This window comes from Bufo gargarizans, chromosome 8 (assembly GCF_014858855.1).
Source record: "Bufo gargarizans isolate SCDJY-AF-19 chromosome 8, ASM1485885v1, whole genome shotgun sequence".
In the NCBI taxonomy this organism is placed as follows: domain Eukaryota; kingdom Metazoa; phylum Chordata; class Amphibia; order Anura; family Bufonidae; genus Bufo; species Bufo gargarizans.
Window position 1 is genome coordinate 76,947,944 of NC_058087.1, and position 23,505 is coordinate 76,971,448.

General features: G+C 48.4%; 1 protein-coding gene across 1 annotated transcript in view; it reads left to right on the plus strand.

Annotated features, from left to right (window-relative positions):
• The first annotated feature begins 14,895 nt into the window (after nucleotides 1-14,895).
• C8H2orf69 (chromosome 8 C2orf69 homolog) overlaps nucleotides 14,896-23,505 on the plus strand; it is a 39,477-nt gene continuing 30,867 nt past the window's right edge. Inside the window, exon 1 of the mRNA XM_044303534.1 lies at nucleotides 14,896-15,272. Coding sequence (XP_044159469.1) covers nucleotides 15,213-15,272 — 60 coding nt within the window. The 5' untranslated portion in view covers nucleotides 14,896-15,212. The remainder of the gene's footprint in view (nucleotides 15,273-23,505) is intronic.

Consider the following 23,505-nt stretch of genomic DNA (forward strand, 5'->3'; position numbering starts at 1 on the left):
TTGTATAAAAAAATGGGAAAAGTTGTCTTTTGCCAAGATATTTCTCTCACCCAGCATGGGTATATGTAAAATGACACCCCAAAACACATTCCCCAACTTCTCCTGAGTACAGCGATACCAGATGTGTCACACTTTTTTGCAGCCAAGGTGGGCAAAGGGGCACATATTCCAAAGTGCACCTTTCAGATTTCACCGGTCATTTTTTACACATTTTGATTGCTTCTCACACATATGGGCCCCTAAATTGCCAGGGCAGTATAACTACGCCACAAGTGACCCCATTTTGGAAAGAAGACACCCCAAGGTATTTTGTGAGGGGCATGGTGAGTTCCTAGTATTTTTTATTTTTTGTCGCAAGTTAGTGGAATATGAGACTTTGTAAGAAAAAAAAATATATAAAAATCATCATCATTGTGACAAAAAATAAAAAGTTCTATGAACTCACTATGCCCATCAGCGAATACCTTAGGGTGTCTACTTTCCGAAATGGGGTCATTTGTGGGGTTTTTCTACTGTTTGGGCATTGTAGAACCTCAGGAATCATGACAGGTGCTCAGAAAGTCAGAGCTGTTTCAAAAAGCGGAAATTCACATTTTTGTACCATAGTGTGTAAACGCTATAACTTTTACCCAAACCATATTTTTTTTTTTTTGCCCAAACATTTTTTTTTTATCAAAGACATGTAGAACAATAAATTTGGCGAAAAATTTATATATGGATGTCGTTTTTTTTGCAAATTTTTACAGCTGAAAGTGAAAAATGTCATTTTTTTGCAAAAAAATCGTTAAATTTCGATTAATAACAAAAAAGTAAAAATGTCAGCAGCAATGAAATACCACCAAATGAAAGCTCTATTAGTGAGAAGAAAAGGAGGTAAAATTCATTTGGGTGGTAAGTTGCATGACCGAGCGATAAACGGTGAAAGTAGTGTAGTGCCGAAGTGTAAAAAGTGCTCTGGTCATGAAGGGGGTTTTAGCTAGCGGGGCTGAGGTGGTTAAAGGGTTTCTGTCATCAGAAAAAAACGTTATGTTATGTAGCTGACTGACATAATAGCGATGTGCTAATGTCAGCAGTACATAACAGTATGCTATATAACTCCCGGCCTGCCGCTGTTCTCTTAAAATAAAGACTTACAATATGCTAATGAGCCTCTAGGTGCTATGAGGGCATTGCTGCAGCACCTAGAGGCTCCGTCTATTCACCCTTTGGCAGTGGCACGCCCATGTCCAGTTGATTGACGTTCGAGTTCTCCTCTTCGTCCCGTAAATCCTGCGCCTGCCCCGAATACTAAACAGGACGGCGCAGGCGTGGGATTTACGGGACGAAGAGGAGAACTCGGATGTCAATCAACTGGACATGGGCGTGCCACTGCCAAAGGGTGAATAGACCGAGCCTCTAGGTGCTGCAGCAACACCCTCATAGCACCTAGAGGCTCATTAGCATATTGTATGTCTTTATTTTAAGAGAACAGCGGCAGGCAGGGAGTTAAAACACACTGTTATGTACTGCTGACATTAGCACATCACTATTATGTCAGTCAGCTACATAACATAACGTTTTTTTCTGATGATTGACAGATTCAGAATCAGAAACCTGTTTAAACACTGTTACATTACACACTTCAAATGTTTTATATTTATACCTTTTTAGAAGTGACAGACTATCTAGGACAGGTGTCAGGACTCAGGAGTCAGGACTGTCTTCTTGGTCACAGTTGAAAAACGAAAAACCACTGCTGCAAGCACTGTCTGCAGGCAGGACACAGGGCTGGGCAGTGGGCACTACTGTCTACTTGGGCAGGCTGGTGGAGCTGCTGGACAGGACTAGTCTGGAGATTTGGAGAAGAAGAATGATTTCAATTCTCCCACGGAGCTCTGCTTCCTGCCTCTCTCTCTGATGTCACTTCCTGTGGACCTGACTTCCTTATCAGAGAGAAGGATGGAGGGACTGGGAGGCAGGGGAGGAGCGAGGGAGGGGACGGAGACTGAAGTGAACTGAAGCTGCTGAACAGTGAGTGAACACAGGCAGCGCTCTGACTGACTGACTCTGAGGCTGCGCAGTGCGCACGCTGCCTGGCATCACTGTGTAGAGTAGACTAGAGGAGGGAGGGACTGTCTGTCAGGGAGCGCTGCGCTCAGCTGATCACCCGGCCGCCACAGTGAGTGACAGCTTATGCGATCGGACACACTTCAGTTTGAATAAATCCTGTGCCCTGGTCTAAGAATGGCTTGTACCCAGGCACAGGATTACAAACCCGGACTGTCTAGATGAATCCCGGATGGGTGGCAACCCTGCTGCCCTCTCAGTCTCAGGTCCAGTCACTGAGCGACGGAGCTGAGGCACAATTTTTATAAACTAAACAGTGCCTGGCCTGCTGCACCACTCAGACCAGTTAGGGAGTGAGGGCAGCTGTATTTCTTCACTTTAACGATTGCTTGCTGCCCAGAGAGGTAATTTTTGTGGGGAAAATGTGTCTCAGCTCAGCCTCAGGAGGAGTCATACTGGACCAGTATTAATAATGGAGGATTATTATTGTGGGGGCCTAGGTGGAATATGCACAGTGAGTAGTACTAGTAATATTCTTTCCCATAGGCCTATTGTGCAGCAGATTCCACTTAGGCCCCCACAGTACTAATCCTTTGTATTAATCCATTGTTAGTCCTCATTAGGCCCCATGCCCCAGCCAGGCCTGAGAATCTCTAGGCCTCATGCACACGACCGTTGTTGTGTTCCGTTCTGCAAAATAGGGTTCCGTTGTTCCATGATCCGTTTCTGTTTTTGTTTCCGTGTGTCTTCCTTTATTTTTGGAGGACCACCAGACATAAAGGAATGTAAAAAAAAGTCTAAGACAGGTTTGCCATGTAAATGATAGGAATAAAATGGACGCGGATGACAATCTTGTGTGCCTCCATTTTTTTGCGGTCCCATTGACTTGAATGGGTCCGCAAACCATTTTCCACAGAAATAATAGGACAGGTTATATTTTTGGGACGAACTGGAACCACGGATCACGGGCGCGGATGGCAAATGGTGCACTATCCGCATTTTCAACAGCTCCATAGAAATGAATGGGTACACACCTGAAACGCTAAAATCGGCGGAACGGACGCGGAAGCAAACAACGGTCGTGTGCATGAGGCCTTACATTCAGTAGTGCTGGTTAGGTTGAGGCATGCATGGAGCCAAAATGGGAATTAGCAATGGATAAATTAACCCCCTTGCACCCCTGACAGGGCCTGCTGACGTAATAGTGAAATATAGCCATGCCAGCAACCCAACGGTCAATTAACCCCTCAGATGCTGCGGTCAGTTACCCAGTTACACAGGTTTTGTTTTGCCACATGTGAAAATATCCGAACAATTTAACCCCTATATCACCTTAAGGACTTGGCCATTTTTTGCAAATCTGACCAGTGTCACTTTAAGTGCTGATAACTTTAAAACGCTTTTACTTACCCAGACCGTTCTGAGATAGTTTTTTCATCACATATTGCACTTCATGACACTGCTAAAATTGGGTCAAAAAAGTTTATTTTTTTGCATAAAAAATACCAAATTTACCAAAAACTTAGAAAAATTAGCAAATTTTAAAGTTTCAGTTTCTCTACTTCTGTAATACATAGTAATACCCCCCAAAATTGTGATGACTTTACATTCCCCATATGTCTACTTCATGTTTGTATCATTTTGGGAATGAGATTTTATTTTTTGGGGATGTTACATAGCTTAGAAGTTTAGACGCAAATTAAAATTCTTTTCGTTCATTTCTAACGATAATTTGTTTTCCCTTAGTCCTAACAGCAGCACAGATGGGGTTAACTGCCCCCCGTGGACTGGTAGGACCGGCAGAATTTTTAATGAGCCCAAAGAATAACCAATGAACAAACTCCAGCTCCCCTAAAGGGTGGGGTTCGCCCCCCAGCCCACCGTGTCTATAACAAGAAAATACTTAGAGCGGGAAAATTTGTGTGCTGCTGTTAGGACTAAGGGAAAACAAATTATCATTAGAAATTAACGATTCCCTTACGTGCTACCAGCATCACAGATGGGGAGATAGCAAGAAGAATCCCCTAGGGAGGGTCCTCATGCCTGGCAGAAGTAAGAACTGTCTGCCCAAAGGCCGAAAACTCTGCCACCCTAGCATCTATTCTATAATGAGAGATGAAGGTTGATTCAGAGCTCCAGGAAGCCACCTTACAGATCAACTCTAAGGGGAGAAGGCTTCTCTCTGCAACAGAGGTAGCTACGGCCCTAGTAGAATGGGCCCTCACAAACTCCGGAGGATCTAAGGATTGGGAGGTGAAGGCTTCCCTAATGTCTTCCTTGACCCAGCGACTAATAGTAGTTTTAGACGCTTTACGGCCTTTAGACTTACCGGCAAACAGGATGAAGAGGTTCTCATCTATCCTGAATTCTCTGGATCTATCCACATAGATCTGGAGACATTGAGATGTCCAGTGGATGTCTAACTGGAACATCAGAGGAGGAGGCGGAGAATAATACAGGTAGAGAAATTACCTGGTTAATATTTTGAAAAGTTGGAACCTTAGGTCTAAAATAAGGTAGAAATCTCAGAAGGACTCTGTCCTGTAAAAAAATAATGTATGGATGTAAAGCAGAGAAAGCTTGCAGTTCAGAAATTCTTTTGGCTGAGGTTATAGCCAGTAAAAATACAGCTTGCCTCCTCCAGAGGTTCAAAGGGGGGAGATGCTAACCCCTTGAGAACTACTGATAAGTCCCATTGGGGAACTGGTTTCAGTATTGTAGGCTTCAATTTGTCCGCTCCCTTAAGGAAGCGTTTTATGAGCGGGCCCCGAGAATATGGTCTGTTGAGACAGGCTGAGATGGCAAAAACTTGAACTTTCAGGGTAGATGGGGAAAGACCTCTGTCTAACCCATCCTGGAGGAACTGTAATATCGCAGGGAGGGGCGGATCTGCAGACGCCACCTGATTGGAGCTACACCATGATGTGAAGATCCTCATGATCCGGGAGTAGGCCTTCTTGGTGGACTCTGCTCTGGAATGCAACAAGGTTCGCAGGACCGACTCGGAGAGCCCCTCCACTCTGGGAAGGAACTGATCAACCTTCAGGCTGTCAGGTTGAATCTGTGCAGATCTGGGCAGAGATGAGTGTCCCACGACACCAGGGTCTGCTCTGGGGGGGAGTCTCCAATATTGTCCCCGATTCATCAGAACGGAATGATGGCTATTACTGAGGCCTGATCCTGACGGATTTTCATCAATACCCTCGGTATCATGGAAAAAGGAGGGAAGATGTAAGCCAGTCTGAACCTCCACTGTATCGTCAAAGCGTCTATCGCCAGGGGTTGTCCTCCCTGTAAAGGGAACAGAACCTCAGAACCTTGGCGTTTAACCTGGTTGCCATGAGATCCACCTCTGGCATACCCCATCTGAGGACTAGCTGCCTGAAGATCTTCGGATGCAGTGACCACTCCATGGTCGGTAAGCCACGAGCCTCGGATGTGAGTGCCAGATAGATGGGATAGGTTCAGCTCTGCCCACCGCAAGATTACCCTGATCTCTGAAAGAAGGGGCAAGGATCTTGTGCCTCCCTGCTTGTTTATGTAAAGCACTGCAGTCATGTTGTCTGACTGGACTTTCACTGCTTTGCCCCGGATTTGAGGGGCGAAGTGAAGGAGGGCTAGCCGGATAGCACGCATCTCGCGGAGATTCAAAGAAAGATGCCGCTCCTGGGGAGACCAAGATCCCCGGACTGGGCATCCGTTTAAATGGGCGCCCCAGCCTACAAGGGACGTGTCTGTTGTCAATATGAGCCAAACTGGTTGGGTCATAGACTTTCCTGCAGGTAGATGGAACCACCATCTGAGGGAATTCCGGGTTTGGTTGGATAGGGAGCACAGGGAATCTAGCCCCGCAGGGCTGCCGTTCCATTTGTCTAAAACCTCAGATTGAAGAGGACGGAGGTGCCATAAAGCCCAAGGGACTGCAGCCGCTGACATGAGCCCCAGCATCTTCATGAGAGTCCGGATGGAGACTCGTCGTGGGACGGAGAGGAACCTTGCCAGATCCTGAATCCGCGCTCCTCTTTCTGGCGTCAACTGGAGGGACATCTCCAGAGAGTCGACCACGAATCCTAAATAATAGATTGAGGTCGAAGGGCTCACGTTCGACTTCTGCCAGTTGATGATCCAGCCTAGGCGGAGCAGAAAGGAAATTGCGACATGAAGATGATGAGTAAATATTGGGGCCGAAGAGGCTAGAAGAAGCCAATCGTCCAGGTAGGGAACAATAGTCAGTCCCTGGAGTCTCAGAGCTGCTGCCACCACCGACACCACTACCTTGGTGAAGATAAGAGGGGCAGAAGAGATTCCGAAGGGGAGGGTGGCAAATTGAAAATGCCTGCGCACTCCTGAAATCTGGACCGCGATCCTGAGGAATTTCCGGGAGGAGGGATGGATCGAGATGTGGAGGTAAGCATCCTTTAGGTCCAGAATAGCCATCACGTCCCCACAACTGAGAATGTGGCTGACTGACCTTATGGTTTCCATCCGGAACCTGGTTTTCCTTACGAACCGATTGAGGAACCTCAAATCTATGATTATCCGGAGATCTCCTGTCTTCTTGGGTACCAGGAATACTGGAGAATAAATCCCTAGACCCCTCTCCCCCGCTGGTACCTCCTCCAGGGCTCCCTTGGAAATGTAGTCCTGAATATAGGACTCTAGGATCTTCTGTCTGGCCGGCAGGAAAAAATTTTGGGTGGCGACGAATCTTTCTGGGGGGAGAGAAATGAGATCTATTAGATAGCCAATAGCCATTATGCTTTGAACCCAGGGATCTGAGATTTCCTGGGCCCATATGTGCTTGAAATGGGAAAGACGACCCCCCACGGGGAGCTGAGGGAGGGGTACGGGAAAATCCAGAGGCGTAACGACAAGGGTAGCAGGATTTATCCAAGAGTCTCTGAGGCCCATAGTCAGGAGGGTCTTGCCTCCTTGGTGGGTTTACGGGAGCGTCTCGAAAATTTTCTAGACTGCCCCCCCCCCCCAATATCTACGTCTTGCCTGCTGTTCGGATCTGCCTCCGCAGTCTTGTCTGCCTCTGGCCCGAAGGGGCTGTTGGGGGAGACTCTTTCCCTTTTTGTCCGAGAGTCCCTCCATGATGGTATCTAGTTCCGAACCGAATAAGCGGTCCGGTTTGAAAGGGAGCCCACAGAGATTATATTTAGAGGCGTTATCCGCATTCCAGGGCTTTAGTCATAGAGGTCTCCTGGCAGCTGACACCAGAGCCATTGTCTTGGCTGCCAATTTCAGCTGTAATTGGGACGTATCGCAAAGGAAATCCATGGCCAGATTGACGGATTTAAACGCGGCCAGGATATCGTCCCGGGAGACACTTTGGTCGACATCTGGTTCAGCCTGGAACGTAGGAAGGAAGTGACCTCAGTGGCTGCGATAGAAGTTGAAGTTGCACCCTTCTCAGTGTGCACTCTGCCCTCCTATCTAGAGGGTCCTGCAGGCTAGACCCATCGACCGCAGGAACCAGAGTGCGCCTGGACAACTTGGCTATAGCCATGTCCACCTTAGGAATGGAACCCCATGATTCCACTAAGGGTTTAGCCATCGGAAACATCAGAAGTTGATTCTTCCTCATCGGAGGAAGATGACCCCACAGAGAGGGGCATGGGTCTGTCAGTGGGGGCGGCAACTTCCATCGGAGTCTGGGAGGGGCCTGGTAGCCTCTCATTCAGTAGGCGTACGACCCCCTTGATGGAGTCATCCACATAAGTCTTCGCCCACCGGTACATGTCTTGCATCGTAGGTTCCGTAACGGTGCCGGAACGGCAACTGTCGCACCTGGAATAGGGACAACTATCGTCTAATGGCGTGTTGCAATCATAACAGGCCAGATGTTTCCTCTTGGCCGCAGACTTCCGCTGCTGGTCTGATTCTCTAGGAGAAGCAATAGCTGAAACGAAAGAGAAGATTAAAACATCCCTAAAAACCCAACACATACGTTTTAACAGCCCGAACCAGAGGAGTAAAGACAGGCACTTCAAAAATATTAGAATCTGAACAAATTCAGTAGATAGCAGAAATTTCTCAGCCAAGCACTAGGAGACTCTGGAGCTAGCGTGTTAAAGCAGCGCAACCAGAGACAGAGATATTTTGTTTTAAAAACATATACTGAGGTGAGAGAGGTCTTCCACAAGACTTCATGGCAATGGACATAAAATGTAAGAATTTTCCAGTAATAAAGTAAGGGTTAACTGCCAAACAAAACTCAATATGGGTTGCCCTGATTCTGTAGTTTGCAAAAACACCCCATATGTAGTCCTAAACTACTGTTTGTCCAAACGGGAGGACATAGGAGGGGAACGCCATATGGGTTTTGGAAGGCAGATTTTGCAGGACTGGTTTTGTTTATACCATGTCCCATTTCAAGCCCCCCGTTGCACCCCTAGAATAGAAATTCCCAAAAAAAGTGACTCCATCTAAGAAAGTACACCCCTCAAGGTAATCAAAACTGGGTTTACAAACTTTGTTAACCCTTTAGGTGTTTCACAAGAGTTAATGGCAACTTTTTCCATTTTCACCCTTACTTTATTACTGGAAAAAATGGATTAACAGCCAAACAAAACTCAATATGGGTTGCCCTGATTCTGTAGTTTGGAGAAACACCCCATATGTGGTAGTAAACTACTATTTGGCTAAGCGACAGGACATAGAAGAAGGGGGAACGCCATGTACCCTTTCAAGCCCCCTGCTGCACCCCTAGAGTAGAAACTCCATAAAAGTGACCTCATCTAGGAAACTACGGGATAAGGTGGTTGCTGTATTGGGACTATTTTAGGGTAAATATGATTTTTGGTTGCTCTATATTACACTTTTTTGAGGCAAGGTAACAAAAAATTTAAATTCTAAAATTGTTTCTACATTCGCTATTTAGTTTTGTGGAACACCTAAAGAGTTAACAAAGTTTGTAAAGTAACTTTGAATACCTTGAGGGGTGTAGTTTCTTATATGGGATCACTTTTTTGGAGTTTCTAGTCTAGGCTACATCAGGGGGGCTTCTAATGGGACATGGTGTAAATAAACCAGTCCATCAAAATCTGCTGTCCAGAAACCATATGGAGTTCCCTTCGTTCTATGCCCTGCCGTGTGGCTGTATAGCTATTTACGACCACATATGGGTTGTTTCTGCAAACTACAGAATCAGGGCAATAAATATTTAGTTTTGTTTGGCTGTTAACCCTTGCTTTATTACTGGAAAAAAAGGATTCAAATGGAAATTTTGCCAATAAATTGGTGTTTTGGCACCGTTTTTATTTTATTTTTAACGCTGTTCATCCGAGGGGTTTGGTCAAATGTTATTTTTATAGGGCAGATGCTTACGGACGCGGCGATACCTAACATGTCTACATTTTAAAATGTATTTAGATTTCACACTATATTATCATTTTAGGAACAAAAAAATATATTTTTGTATCTCCATAGCCTGGGAGCTATAGTTTTTTTTTTTGTTTTTTTTTGGGCGACTATCTTATGTAGGGGCTCATTTTTTGCGGGATGAGATGGCGGTTGGGGAGGTTACATGTTATTTTTATAGAGACGATTTTTACGCACGTGACGATGCCCAATATGTATGGCTCTCAGACTTTGGAGACACTAAGCAGGCATCCTCAAACTGCGGCCCTCCAGATGTTGTAAAACTACAATTCCCACCATGCCCTGCTGATGGCTGTAGGTTGTCTGGGCATGCTGGGAGTTATAGTTTTACAATATCTGGAGGGCCGCAGTTTGAGGATGCCTGCACTTAAACTAATATTTTTTGGGGGAAAAATGGTTCTGTGTCTCCAAAGTCTGAGAGCCATAGTTTTTTATGTTCTCTTGGGGACTGTTGGGGATTATAAAAATGTAGTACTCCATGGAAGTGTGATACTCCCTGAAGCAATCGATAACGCAGAGGCCCGGATGATCGGGGCAAGTGTCACATTGAGTGGTGGTGTCCTTTCGTATCCCCCTCTTGTGACACACTCTGCATATTTTTGGGGTTCGTCCCTTCTTTCCAGTATGGGAGACCACACCTGGAAAATGTTGGCCAGGGACGATCTGGGCGCCTCCAATTCCCGAGGTACTCCGGCCTGCTCTTTCCCGGTCTGAAAATATCAGGTCCTTGAGGACTGCCTCATAGGATTGGAGGAATGTCCCTGTGCTGCCAGCGCTTTGGGATAGTACAAAAGAGTTGTTCAAGGCAACCTGTACCAAGTAGACCGCAACTTTTTTGTACCATGCCCGGGTTTTGCGCATGGCATTATATGGCTTGAGGACTTGATCAGAGAGATCAACTCCTCCCATATACCGATTGTAGTCGACAATACAATCGAGCTTGAGGACCTTTGCCGCAGTACCTCGCACAGAGACACGGGGGTGGTGCTGTTAACGTGGGTTGTGGACAGTATAAGGACACCCCTCTTTCCTTATACCTGACCAGCAACAGGTTTCCACTGGTAAGGGCACGGGTCTCACCCCTGGGAATAGGAACCTGAAGGGGGTGGGCAGGGAGGCCGTGCTGATTTTTCCGCACGGTCCTTCAAGCAAACGTGGATCTGGCGGCAAGGGACTGGAACAAGGGGATACTAGTATGACCGGTACGTCATGGGTCCTTAAGGACTCGGGAAACATGCCGTTCCGGTACGTCATGCGTCCCTAAGGGGTTAAAGTTTAAATGAAAAATGTTTTTCCTGCTTGTTGAATGCTATCATGAAAAAAAATGTGTGATTCAACGTTTTTTGCCCTGCCAAAAAATTGTGAATAAAATTATGTCTAAATAAATAAAAATTCCCCAGTGACCCCACAAAAAACAATACTTACACAGCTCACACAAAAACAATAAAGGGGTTCTCTCACTTCAGTAAATAGCATTTATCATGTATAGAAAGTTAATACAAGACACTTACAAATGTATTGTCGCCATCAGGGGCGTACATACAGGGGTCGCAGTTGCCTGGGGCTCGCCGCCCAGTGTTGTGTTTGTGTGCTGCAGTGCCTGCTAGGCCAGGCCTACCCTCCCTTGAGTCTCCCCCCCGAGTCTCCTCCCGGTGCGGCGTGCCTAGTTATTTCCTGTTGGGCGGCCGCACCGGACATGACGTTTCCCTAGGCTGCGCACAACAATGCTGAGATGCAGCAGGGAGAAGGGGGCGCGCGAAGAAGCCGGTGCCGAGTGCCGACCGTCCTGATTGGGACTGTGTGTAGGTATGCGGCGCCACTGATTCACTGAAGATAAGATTTGTAATTAAAAAAAAAAAGGTCTTCATAATTGCTCACCAGTCACCACATTTATGGTTTGGTGAGTTCAGACTCAGAGTGGGGTCTGATGGGGTCTGACAGTTGGGCAATGTTACTGTGTCTGTATTGCCTTCATAATATGGTATGGTAAAATACTTCATTGGCCTATCAATGGCTTTTAACTCTGCTATATTTCTGTAGCTTGCAACCTCTGACTGCCCAGTTGGACTGAAACTTATACACCCAACATGTTCTGGCAGTAATAGTAAATGGATATATGTGCAATTCTGAGCTACTAGTCTATATAATACATATGTAGGCTGCTATGGCCTTTGTGTAGTTGCGGCAGCCTGTGTGTAAACTGCTCCTAGTGTATGCTTGCTCCCCTCCCTGTTGTCTCAGTTCTGGTAGTGTCACTGTGACACGGGTTGTTTGTGCTCAGGCGTAGTGGCTGCAGTGGACTCCGTGTATGCTGGTTGCAGGAGCAACGTCCAGTACTGCAGCCTGTGTGTTCACTTCTGTGATCATGCAGGCTCCCCTCCCTGTTTGGTTCTGATGGGGTTAATGGTCTTGGTCTGGGTGTGGTCACTAGGTGCTCTCTATATACCTGTGTGTCGGGGATTAGGGGTAGTCTGTCTCCATGAAACCAAAAAACCAGAGTGGTGTGCTGGGTATGCGCCTTTTTGCACAATCAAAACAAATAATGTGGGTATAAGGCTACTTTCACACTAGCGTTCGATCGGATCCGTTCTGAACGGATCCGATCATAATAATGCAGACGGAGGCTCCGTTCAGAACGGATCCGTCTGCATTATTTTAGCATACAAAAGCTAAGTGTGAAAATAGCCTCGTACGGATCCGTCCAGACTTTCAACGTAAAGTCAATGGGGGACGGATCCGCCTGAAGATTGAGCCATATTGTGGCATCTTCAAACGGATCCGTCCCCATTGACTTACATTGTAAGTCTGGACGGATCCGCACGGATCCGCACGCCTCCGCACGGCCAGGCGGACACCCGAACGCTGCAAGCAGCGTTCAGCTGTCCGCCTGTCCGTGCGGAGGCGAGCGGAGCGGAGGCTGAACGCCGCCAGACTGATGCAGTCTGAGCGGATCCGCATCCATTCAGACTGCATCAGGGCTGGACGGCTGCGTTCGGGTCCGCTCGTGAGCCCCTTCAAACGGAGCTCACGAGCGGACCGACGAACGCTAGTGTGAAAGTAGCCTAAGGCGCTAAAACAAAATAACAATCACTTTATTATATCATTTTGTTAAAATAAAGGGTATCCACCTGTCACTGGCGCATGCAGCGACTAACTAACACTAGATTTGTGAGACCACACCTGTCCCTCCACACAGCAGACAACCAAATGGAGCACAAGGTCTATCTCACAAACTAAACCCACCAACACATAAGGGGGCTCGAAACACCGCAGGGTCCAATGTGTATGACCCGGGTGAAGGTACTATCTAGGGGGATGTCTGGTACCGTGAAAACCACCAGACAACACTCCTAACAGTGAGTGTCAACACGCAGACACTGCACTGAAATAGTAAAGGTGCAGGACTATGGCAGAGCAGTAGCCGTAACTCCAATTGGTGTATCTGGAGCAAGGATTACCCTGACATATCCCTTTATGGTCAGTGCTCAACGCGTTTCCATGCATTCAATATGCATTTCATCAGGAGCAATGTGCACCATAATTCACACAGCCCAAAGCCTCTGCATTGATGTTAGACCGAGGCTGTGAACGATACGCAGCAGTAGGATGGCCTGCCTTGCACCAGATTCCTCTAGTGTGAGGTACGGTGTTGTCACTAGTACACTACTGTCCTGCCTAAGCTAACCACCTCTAGGTTGAGGCGTAGCGTGCTGGTGTGCATACAGATCGGTGCTGTAATCGTGTCTGTGTGCTCGGTCTCCTAGCCTAGTTCTATGTCTTCTTAGTTTTGTTCTGTTTCTGGTCTGCGGCTTCCATGTGTCTTCCTGCATGGAGTCCAGACATTTGCTTCTGTTCCTGTCTGATTTTTCTGGCCCTTGTGTGCAGCTCTATCTGTTCGCCCATAGGACTGAGTGCTGGTGCTTTTCTAGCATTTTCTGCAGGTAAGTGGCCAAGTGCACCGGGACTGTCCTGGAGGTGAGCCTTGGGTGAGTTCATCCCTACCATCTGGGGCTCTGTGAAGAACGGGCTCACTGTGTCTCTGCCCTCTGGGTTTTGCCCCAAGTAAAACCTGTGCACTTGGTCCAGTGGTATTTCTTGCCACTGATCCCTTACCTGCTGTTCCAGTTTCTGCTTACTGTCATGTCTCTGCTTGCCTGTGTGTTTGCTGAGATATGTTCTAGCAGTGGTGGTTCCTCGTTAGAACATGACACTCGCATTCTAATAACTATGACCATTTTATTTCTCCGTTCATGACGAGGGCATTAGTTACCAACCACACGACCCCTTAACCAATACCTACCTGGTCTACTGCGTCAACCCAACCTTCTTCCTGCCCCTGGCCCCTAACCACCCCTCCTGAGTCCCCCCCCCCCCCAATAAGTTGGATATATTTGGCCACAGCAGCCGTTTATTATAAAAATAAATAAATAATCAAAAATATAACTTTTAACATAACCATTTTCCCAAACCAAACAGCATATACCACCTAAATGTACCTAATACAGAGTGAGATCCTAGGAGCCCCAAAACAACTGAGATCCCCGCTGCGTAGGGCCATCTTGCCTCCATCCGTTGATCCCAGCTCAGAGGCACAACTGATGTCCCCCCAATTCCAGCCACAATCGACTTGCCTCCATGGGACTCCAGACCCAACCGTGGGGCCCTCCCATCCTCACCACTTAATATTATCTCTAATTTCAAGGACCTCCCCCTGCCATTGACATGCAGCCTTGACCCCTTAAGACTGCACGTCCCTCCAAACTCTCAAAGCCACTTTGATTCCATCCTGTAAACCAAGGCTCCACATGTCCATCCCCAGTGCATTTAAGTGCACCCCATACGACCGCCAAAAGGTCCCAACACCCTTTTCCAACTCAGAGTGCCTCACCACCACCGTGCCATTTCTTGCCATAAAACGCCCTATAGCACGGTTAACCTTAACCCGCGCTCTATTAACACCCTCCACTGACCGGGCCCCCCCTCCACTTCTGCGTCAGGACTATGTCCGACCGTACTGTAACCATTCCAGGAACAGCGACCATAACCTCAAAAGGTCAAACTTCTCATCCCTTACCAGTTCACGGAATAAGCATGCACCCAAATAATTCCCCCCAAAACTAGTGTAAGATGGAGAAACAGGCACTGATTCTTGAATGCTGTTTCTAAGACTGTCATTCTGTTTTCTGCCACAAGAGGCTGCTGTTTCCCCACACAGCGAAGTTATTGCCAGCTCTAGATATGCAAAAGAGATGATGACTCATGCTGCTGCTGTGTGCCAGACAGAAGCAGGAAATGGTGACATGAGGGGACATGCTTGTGCAGATCCAGTGCCATCCTCAGGTCTGTGGGACTTGGAGCGGTCAAAGTCACTGTCAGAAGTGACTGATGCCTGTCAGCAATGCAGATGTTGCTAAGGGAGAAAGATCCCGGAAGGTCAGTTGGACTGTGGAATGTGGTTACAGACCCTGTGAGGCCTCATGGTGGATGGAAGGACCTGCGAGTTGGTGTAAGTCCCCATCGGATAAGGACCAGGCCAGGGTCAGCGATCCAGAAGGCTTCCCAGAGAGAGAGAGGACCGGGTCCCAGAAAGCTGGAAGAGCCGTGGAACGGTTGGAGTTACCAGGAGAGGTGGAGTTGCTCAGCATGGAGAAGAACTAATCCGCCATTTTGTGAGCTGCATGAGAGAACCGTGTGGATCCGGATTCTGTTCGCAGGAATGAGTATCGGCGTCAGGAAGCTGATCGGAACAGAGGGTCAGAGTACAGGATCTGCAGGGTCACATGTTGTGGCAGGGACTTGCTGTCAGTCTGGAGCAACCAGTAAACACAGGACATACCCAGGTCAGTGACTTAGCGGCACAGTTATTGACTTGCAGGCTCTGCCGTGTGCGCCAGCCGTCAGGTCCGTTACCCTGCGGCACAGTATCGACTTGCGGGCTCTACTGTGTACGCTGCTTTGGGTACGGTTGTTTAGTTGGGCTGGTACCGTGACTCTGAGCCTGGGGTATAGGGTATTCTGGACACTCCGTTATTGCTGAGAGTATTCAGGGCACGTGAACAGTGTCATTTGGCCGACAAGAGAAAGGAATGTGACGTGTTGTTCATTGTATTTGATATATATGTGATATATATTATATTTGTGGTCATGGCTAAATACGAACTCGGGCAGCGCGCCTGCCTGGAACCTAAACCAGCTGGTGTGTGCCTGGAGCCGGGTACGAGAGCAGCCTAAAAGGGGGCAAAAATGACAACAATATAGTTAAGGTGCAAGACTTTATTACCTTATAACACCAATAACCGAAACGCCTGCGAAATCTCCACCTGTGGGTTAGGTATGTATCTGGTGAAGCAAGACGAACGCCATCTCCCCATCTTTCGGATGACATGGGGCGGGGACCCCCTGCCGGGAAGCCACTCCAATGTGGAAGAAATGGCCGGATATAGCGCCAGGGTCTAATCCTAAGCCAGCAGCAACCGTGCGGATGTGGCTGATGAACTGTGCCATGGTGGGAGCGCCATTGAGATGTGGTAGTAGAGGGCTGTGAGGTGGCGCATCCCGGAGGGCGAGCATGAGCTGGCCAAACACCTGTACCGGGCACCATTTATTACCAGTCGGGAAAAACTGAACCTCCACCGGGGGGCCCGCTTGACTAGTCTTGGTGGAAATTAACTTCAGCGTGTAATGGTCTATATCTTGCACCAGCTGTTCTCTGTGCAGACTGCACCGTCCTGCCGTACTGCAAGTGAACTCGCCTGGCCTAAGGAAGCCGTAAAAGGCCAAATACATAGCAGCTTTAACAATCAAGCTGGAGAAGGGCCCAAAAGGAGCACCATCCAGGGCTGAAGACAATTTCCGGAACATCTCCCCCGTGACGCCCTGCCTGCGGGACGGGGGATTGGACCTACCCTTCTGGACCCCTCGCAAGGTGGCCTTGATTGCGTGTGCAGAAAAAATGGACCCGCCCCCTGGGTTGCGGAGCATAGTGTGGTGTTGGACGCCTGCCAGGTATAACTTAATGGTGTTGTAGGAGAGGTGTAACTGGTGGTGACAATGGGCAATGAAGGCCATGATGTAAGGAATGTCCGCCAGGCCAGCCCGCGGGTGCAGACGCGAAAACTCCTGGAAAGTTCTCAGGCCTGAAAGATAGTTCCTGGCTGTATTGGGGGCGAGGGACTGCTGCGCCAGGTCTCTTGCCGAAGAGACGAGCATGCCTAGTCCATTGTCAGGGAACTGAAAGCAGGGGTGGGATATCTCAGCGGCTCGGCCTCCGGCATGACCTGAAAAAAGAGTGCGAAATTAAACATGGATAGCGCGTCAGCTGCCACATTTTGCTCACCCGGAATGTGGCTACAATGCACATGGAAGTTGTGTGACAGGGCCAGCCAAACCAACTGACGTAATAGTGCCATGATCTTGGGGGACTTGGTCCTGCCCTTGGCTAAGATGTCAACCAAGGCCTGGTTGTCTGTCACAAACATCACCGGCAAGTTAGCCCAGAGGTGACCCCATGCCTGGGCCGCTGCAACGATGGAGTAAAACTCCAACAGGGAGGAGGTGCGGATGGACTCGGCCTCCTCTAGGATAGCAGTGGGCCAACGATCCGCTAGCCAACGGGGACCCCAAATGGCCGCGTAGCCGCAAGATGCAGCAGCGTCTGAAAAAATGGTCGGGGAGGAGGGAGACCAAGGCGATAGAAAAAAGGAGATGCCGTTCCATCGGGACAGGAACAACTCCCACATGGCCAGGTCTGCCATGGCCTGGCCGTCCAACCGGATGACGCTGTCCTGTTCGGATGCCGAGGGAAGAAGCTGGAACAGCCTCGACACGAAAGTCCTCCCCTGGGGCATAATCCTAGAGGCAAAATTAAGCCGCCCCAGAAGAGATTGCAACTCGACTCTAGTGAGGCACCCCGTGGAAGCCGCATGGGAAATTACCTCCCGACACTGAGCGAGTTTCTCTTCTGGTAGGCTGGCCTGCAATAGAACCAAATCCAGGAAGATGCCCAGGAACGAGACCCTCGTGGCGGGACCCTCAGTCTTTTACTCCGCGACCGGAACAGCCAGACTGGCGAACATCTCGAGGAGGACGGTGAGAATGCCGGACCCGCCCTGCGGATCCTCAACAACTAGAAAGTCATCGAGGTAGTGGATGACTGACCGGAGGCCCCCGTGATGGACCAAGATCCAATGTAGCGCCTTGGCCAGCTGGTCGAACAACCAGGGGCTACTCTTGGATCCAAACGTGAGCCTGTTGGCGAAAAAATACTACCCGGCCCACTCGATGCCGTACAACTGCCACAACTGAGGTTGGATGGGGAGGAGTTTAAACGCATCAGCGATGTCAACCTTTGCCAACCAAGCTCCCCTACCATGCAACAGGATGGCCTGAATCGCGTCATCCACCGAGGAGTAACGCATGGCAAATTCCTCCGAGGGGATCAGGGAATTAAGGCTAGGGATTCCGGAAACATGAGGGGCGGACAGATCATAAATCAATCTTTTTTTATTGGTGTTTTTCTTCGCCACTAAGCCGATGGGGTTGATTCGCCAACAGGAAAACGGGATGCGCGGGAATGGGCCTATGAGAAACCCTTTAGCTACCTCCGACTGGAGCAACTCGCTAGTTGCTGGAGGGTCCAGGGTGGCGGACAGCAGATTCCTGCCTTCCCAGGGCACTTGTGGCAGCGTGATGAGCCCTGTGTGGAACCCCTTGCAGAAGCCTGCCAACAAGAACGCCACAAAATCCTGATTGTGGTGATCGTGAAGGAGCGCTGCCAAGAGGTCCACATTGATGTCTGCTAGTCAGGACCCTTTAGCAGACTTTTTGGGGCAGGCGGACCGTGGGTGGGCCCTGAAGCACAGGGAGCAGACATGGAGTGATCTGCAGCTGGCATACGAGCACCCCTCTGAATTGAAATTATTACAGACCTGGCTCCTCCCCAAGTAGACAATGGGTCTGCCCAGTTTGTCAGTGGAGAGGTTGGACGGAAAAGACCCGGAGGTCCATGGGAGGGCCCTGTCCTGAGACGGGTGGGCGGTATTAGGGCACCATTTAGAAGAGTGGAAGATTGACTGATACGTCGCACAGTTGGGAGCCCTGAGGCCAGCAAAGTGACGGCAAAAGAGCTCCGTGTCAATCAAAGACCAGCTGGTGACATACTGAAATTGGGCCAATGCTGCCGCCGCCTTATCCGACAAGGAACGGTGGTAGTCATAGAAGGCCGACCTACCATACTTGTGCCCCAGGTCAGTGACCAGGTACAAGTAGCTGTCCAGCTCCTCTCTTCTCTCTGGCTGTGCGGTGCAGATGATGTTTCTGAAGAGGCTGAAAGCCAAGACAAACTCCGGGATTGTCAACTTGCGGTTGAGCCATGAGTCCTTGGCCCAGAGGACCACCGACACATCGCCACAGTTGATGACCCTATTCTTGGGTACATCTTGAGCGGCAATGAGAATTGACGCCAGATTGACATCCTTCCCTGCCAGAATGTCTCTTTTAAGGTTGTCGGGAATGAAGTGAGAGGGGGACACCTGGGGAATGGGTCTTGGCGTACCTGTAGCCAGCCAACCCGATGTAGATGGAGCCATCAGCGGGACGGGAGCTGGGGGTGCCATGGGTGGCCGGGATTCCAGCTCTGAAACCCTTGCCCGAACATCTGCTACCGAGGCGACCAAAGAATTTAGGGTCGGCTGTAGCTGCACCAGAGACAACTGGATGGACGATTCCTCTTGCTGCACCGCCGAAGTGCTGGGGCTGGTCATGAGCAGTTTGTACAGCTCTGTCTTCCTTACGGTGGCCGGGGGCGGAATGCCTCTTCGGTTTAGCTCAGCCAACAGCTTTGGGATGGTCCAGCTCCAAAGGGATGATGGACCCGCCTGGCTTGACATGTTCGAGCCGGGGATGGACAGGCCGTCCTCCATATCCGAGGCACGAGACATGGCAGAGCAGCGGAATAGAATTCATAGGATGGCTCAGTAGAACCTGACCTAGCCGAACAGACGAAGGCACAATTAAAAGCGTGAACATGATCTGACTGGGACCCCGGTGGCGTCAGTGCGAACTTACCTGAACAGGACTGATAGGAACGGAGAAATAGGAACAAACCCCTGAAAATAAAGTAACAGGCGAAAAACATTTGAAAGTGCAGAGGAAACATGTGACCTCAAACCTGTTGGAACCAAGCGAACTGGCCAGGATGGGGCGCACCCTTAGGCCAAATAACCATCCGAGCGCATCGGACCGGATACTTGACCGAAGAGAGCCGCCTGAGCGTACCAGGCGGTTGACAGAAGAGAAGGCGCGTAGCCATGAGATAGAGGCTGCACGTAGCAGGTTTTTTTGTTTTTGTTTTTTTATATGGGGGTTTTTAGAAAATTTATCTGCAGACTCATGCCCAGGGCCCAGCCCTAGTGGGGCAAGGACCGTGCAGCCACCTGGAGAACTTAACTTCTTCCACCCCCTTTCCCCTATCCGGCCCGGCTGCCCGTGAGCCCGCGCTCCACGTGGAACGCAAGCCGACACCGCAGCCAGGGAGACCAGCGAGGGGGTGGGTGATGTCACTGCCGGCGCCGGAAGGCGAGTGCGTTCCACCCTGGAACGCACGCATCCGTGCGCCATTTGTAGGCAGAAGGAGCGAAATCGGGCCCCAGCCTCCCCCCATGAACACCCCCCCACCAGGATCGGGGAGTCGCAGTGGTGTGTACTCCTCCCCCCCCGAGCCGCCCGCCGCCGGAAGCCTGGAGAGCGGCCGGGAACCGGCACCAGGAAGCGTGTGCGTTACCCTGGAACGCACGCCTCCGTGCGCCGTCTTTGGAGGAAGGGGTGAGCCGGCCAGTCATGTTCCCCCCCCCCCGGTACGGAAAGAGCCGTGCCGGCTCAGAGGTGTGCTCCCCGCCGCCGAGCCGCCGGACAGACCCGGAAGCGCGTGCGTTCCACGCTGGAACGCACCCGCTGAATGAAGCGGTGGGAAGGAGCCGGACTGCCGCTGTCCTCTGCCCCCGATAGTGCCTCATACTTACCACTGGAAGAGACAAACTCGAGGCGGCCGGAGATTCAAGGAGACACACGTAACAATCGCAAGTGAAAATCCATGAACCGGAACGCCTACTGAAGGTGAGGGGAGTGGGGTTTATAAAGGCTCAAGCCCCTCCCACAAATGCAGGCTGAACTTCAGCCTTACTAACATACAGTACAGACCAAAAGTTTGGACACACCTTCTCATTCAAAGAGTTTTCTTTATTTTCATGACTATGAAAATTGTAGATTCACACTGAAGGCATCAAAACTATTAATTGTATGGAATTAATTCCCAGAGATGCTTAGCACTTGTTGGCCCTTTTGCCTTCACTCTGCGGTCCAGCTCACCCCAAACCATCTCGATTGGGTTCAGGTCCGGTGACTGTGGAGGCCAGGTCATCTGGCGCAGCACCCCATCACTCTCCTTCATGGTCAAATAGCCCTTACACAGCCTGGAGGTGTGTTTGGGGTCATTGTCCTGTTGAAAAATAAAAGATGGTCCAACTAAACGCAAACCGGATGGAATAGCATGCCGCTGCAAGATGCTGTGGTAGCCATGCTGGTTCAGTATGCCTTCAATTTTGAATAAATCTCCAACAGTGTCACCAGCAAAGCACTCCCACACCATCACACCTCTTCCTCCATGCTTCACGGTGGGAACCAGGCATGTAGAGTCCATCCGTTCACCTTTTCTGCGTCGCACAAAGACACGGTGGTTGGAACCAAAGATCTCAAATTTGGACTCATCAGACCAAAGCACAGATTTCCACTGGTCTAATGTCCATTCCTTGTGTTCTTTAGCTCAAACAAGTCTCTTCTGCTTGTTGCCTGTCCTTAGCAGTGGTTTCCTAGAAGATATTCTACCATGAAGGCCTGATTCACACAGTTTCCTCTTAACAGTTGTTCTAGAGATGTGTCTGCTGCTAGAACTCTGTGTGGCATTGACCTGGTCTCTAATCTGAGCTGCTGTTAACCTGCGATTTCTGAGGCTGGTGACTCGGATGAACTTATCCTCCGCAGCAGAGGTGACTCTTGGTCTTCCTTTCCTGGGGCGGTCCGCATGTGAGCCAGTTTCTTTGTAGCGCTTGATGGTTTTTGTGACTGCACTTGGGGACACTTTCAAAGTTTTCCCAATTTTTCGGACTGACTGACCTTAATTTCTTAAAGTAATAATGGCCACTCGTTTTTCTTTACTTCGCTGCTTTTTTCTTGCCATAATACAAATTCTAACAATCTATTCAGTAGGACTATCAGCTGTGTATCCACCTGACTTCTCCACAACGCAACTGATGGTCCCAACCCCATTTATAAGGCAAGAAATCCCCCTTATTAAACCTGACAGGGCACACCTATGAAGTGAAAACCATTTCAGGTGACTACCTCTTTAAGCTCAACAAGAGAATGCCAAGAGTGTGCAAAGCAGTAATCAAAGCAAAAAGGTGGCTACTTTGAAGAACCTAGAATATGACATATTTTCAGTTGTTTCACACTTTTTTGTTATGTATATAATTCCACATGTGTTAATTCATAGTTTTGATGCCTTCAGTGTGAATTTTCATGACTATGAAAATAAAGAAAACTCTTTCAATGAGAAGGTGTGTCCAAACTTTTGGTCTGTACTGTACATGGCTATGTCCAGAATAGACCTGGCGCTGACGACTGATTGCATAGATAAAATGTATCTAATAAAGTATGAAGCCCATACAGTATCAGACCACTCCCCTATGCTGGTATTGATTAAAGACCCAGATAAGAGGCCAATTTCCACATGTTTTAGACTGAACCCGCATTGGCTTAGGCTTATACAGGACAACGACAAAATACATAAAGAGATCAAAGATTTTTGGCAGACCAATTATAGCTCTACATATATACATTTTGTATAAGACTCATTAAAAGCATTTCTCTGCTGTATTTCTTTTACTAAAATCAAAATAACTAAATCAATGTTCGTGGAAAAATTTAGAACAGAGAGTCAATATATTACAAAATGAGTAAAAGTATGTTAGTGGGATGCACAGGGTGGTTGATACACCAAAAAGGGTGCTCTCAGTTTCGCAGCGTCACCCCACTGCTAAAACGAGTATTAAATTCTAAATGAAAAACCTGAGCACACCTAGGATATTTGGTAAATAAGTCTTTATTGATTATGGTAGTAGATCAATAGATCATACCAGTAGTATTAAAAATGTGGAAGAAATAGTAAAACATTAAAGGGATAATACAGCCACAAGTTACAGTATATTATAAGAATGTTATAAAAGCCCTATAAAATCATGCAGCCACAATACAAGATAATAAGTAATAAAAACGTCACAATCGATTGCAAGAGGTCGTGTTGTAGAGTATTGTAGCTAATAAAAACAATTATTGACAGAGAGCAGACTAACAGAGCAACAGATAGATTTTTTAATTGAAGGAATTGATTTCATTTTAACTCATAATTATTTTAATTTTAACGGATCTTTTTATTTACAAACCCGAGGTACTGCCATGGGCACCAGGTTCGCCCCCAGGTATGCAAATTTATTTATGGCGGATTGGGAGGACCAATACGTGGCCCCCAGACTGGGGACGGACCTGGTGCTCTGGCAAAGATACATCGACGATGTATTTTTTATTTGGCAATCGGGTCCCGCACAACTTAACGAATTTTTAGAATCTATTAACCAAAACGATTTTAACCTCAAATTTTCAGGTACTAACAGTAAAGAAACCTTGGAATTTTTAGACTTAAAGATCTATGTTGAAAATGACATACTTAAAACCTGTACATATACCAAGCCCTCAACACGGAACAGCTACATTTTATTCAACAGCTGCCATCTACCAAGCTGGCTCATTAATATCCCACAAGGCCAGTTTCGGAGATTAAGGCGTAATTGTACAATGACGGAACAATTTGAAAGGGAGGCGGATAAAATGAAGTTTGAATTTTCAAAGAAAGAATATCCAGAAGAAACTTTAAATCTAGCGTTAGACAAAGTTAGGCAAATGGACAGAAAAGAATTCTTTAAAGATAAAGTCAATGCCCATAAAGAAAAGACAGACAATCAA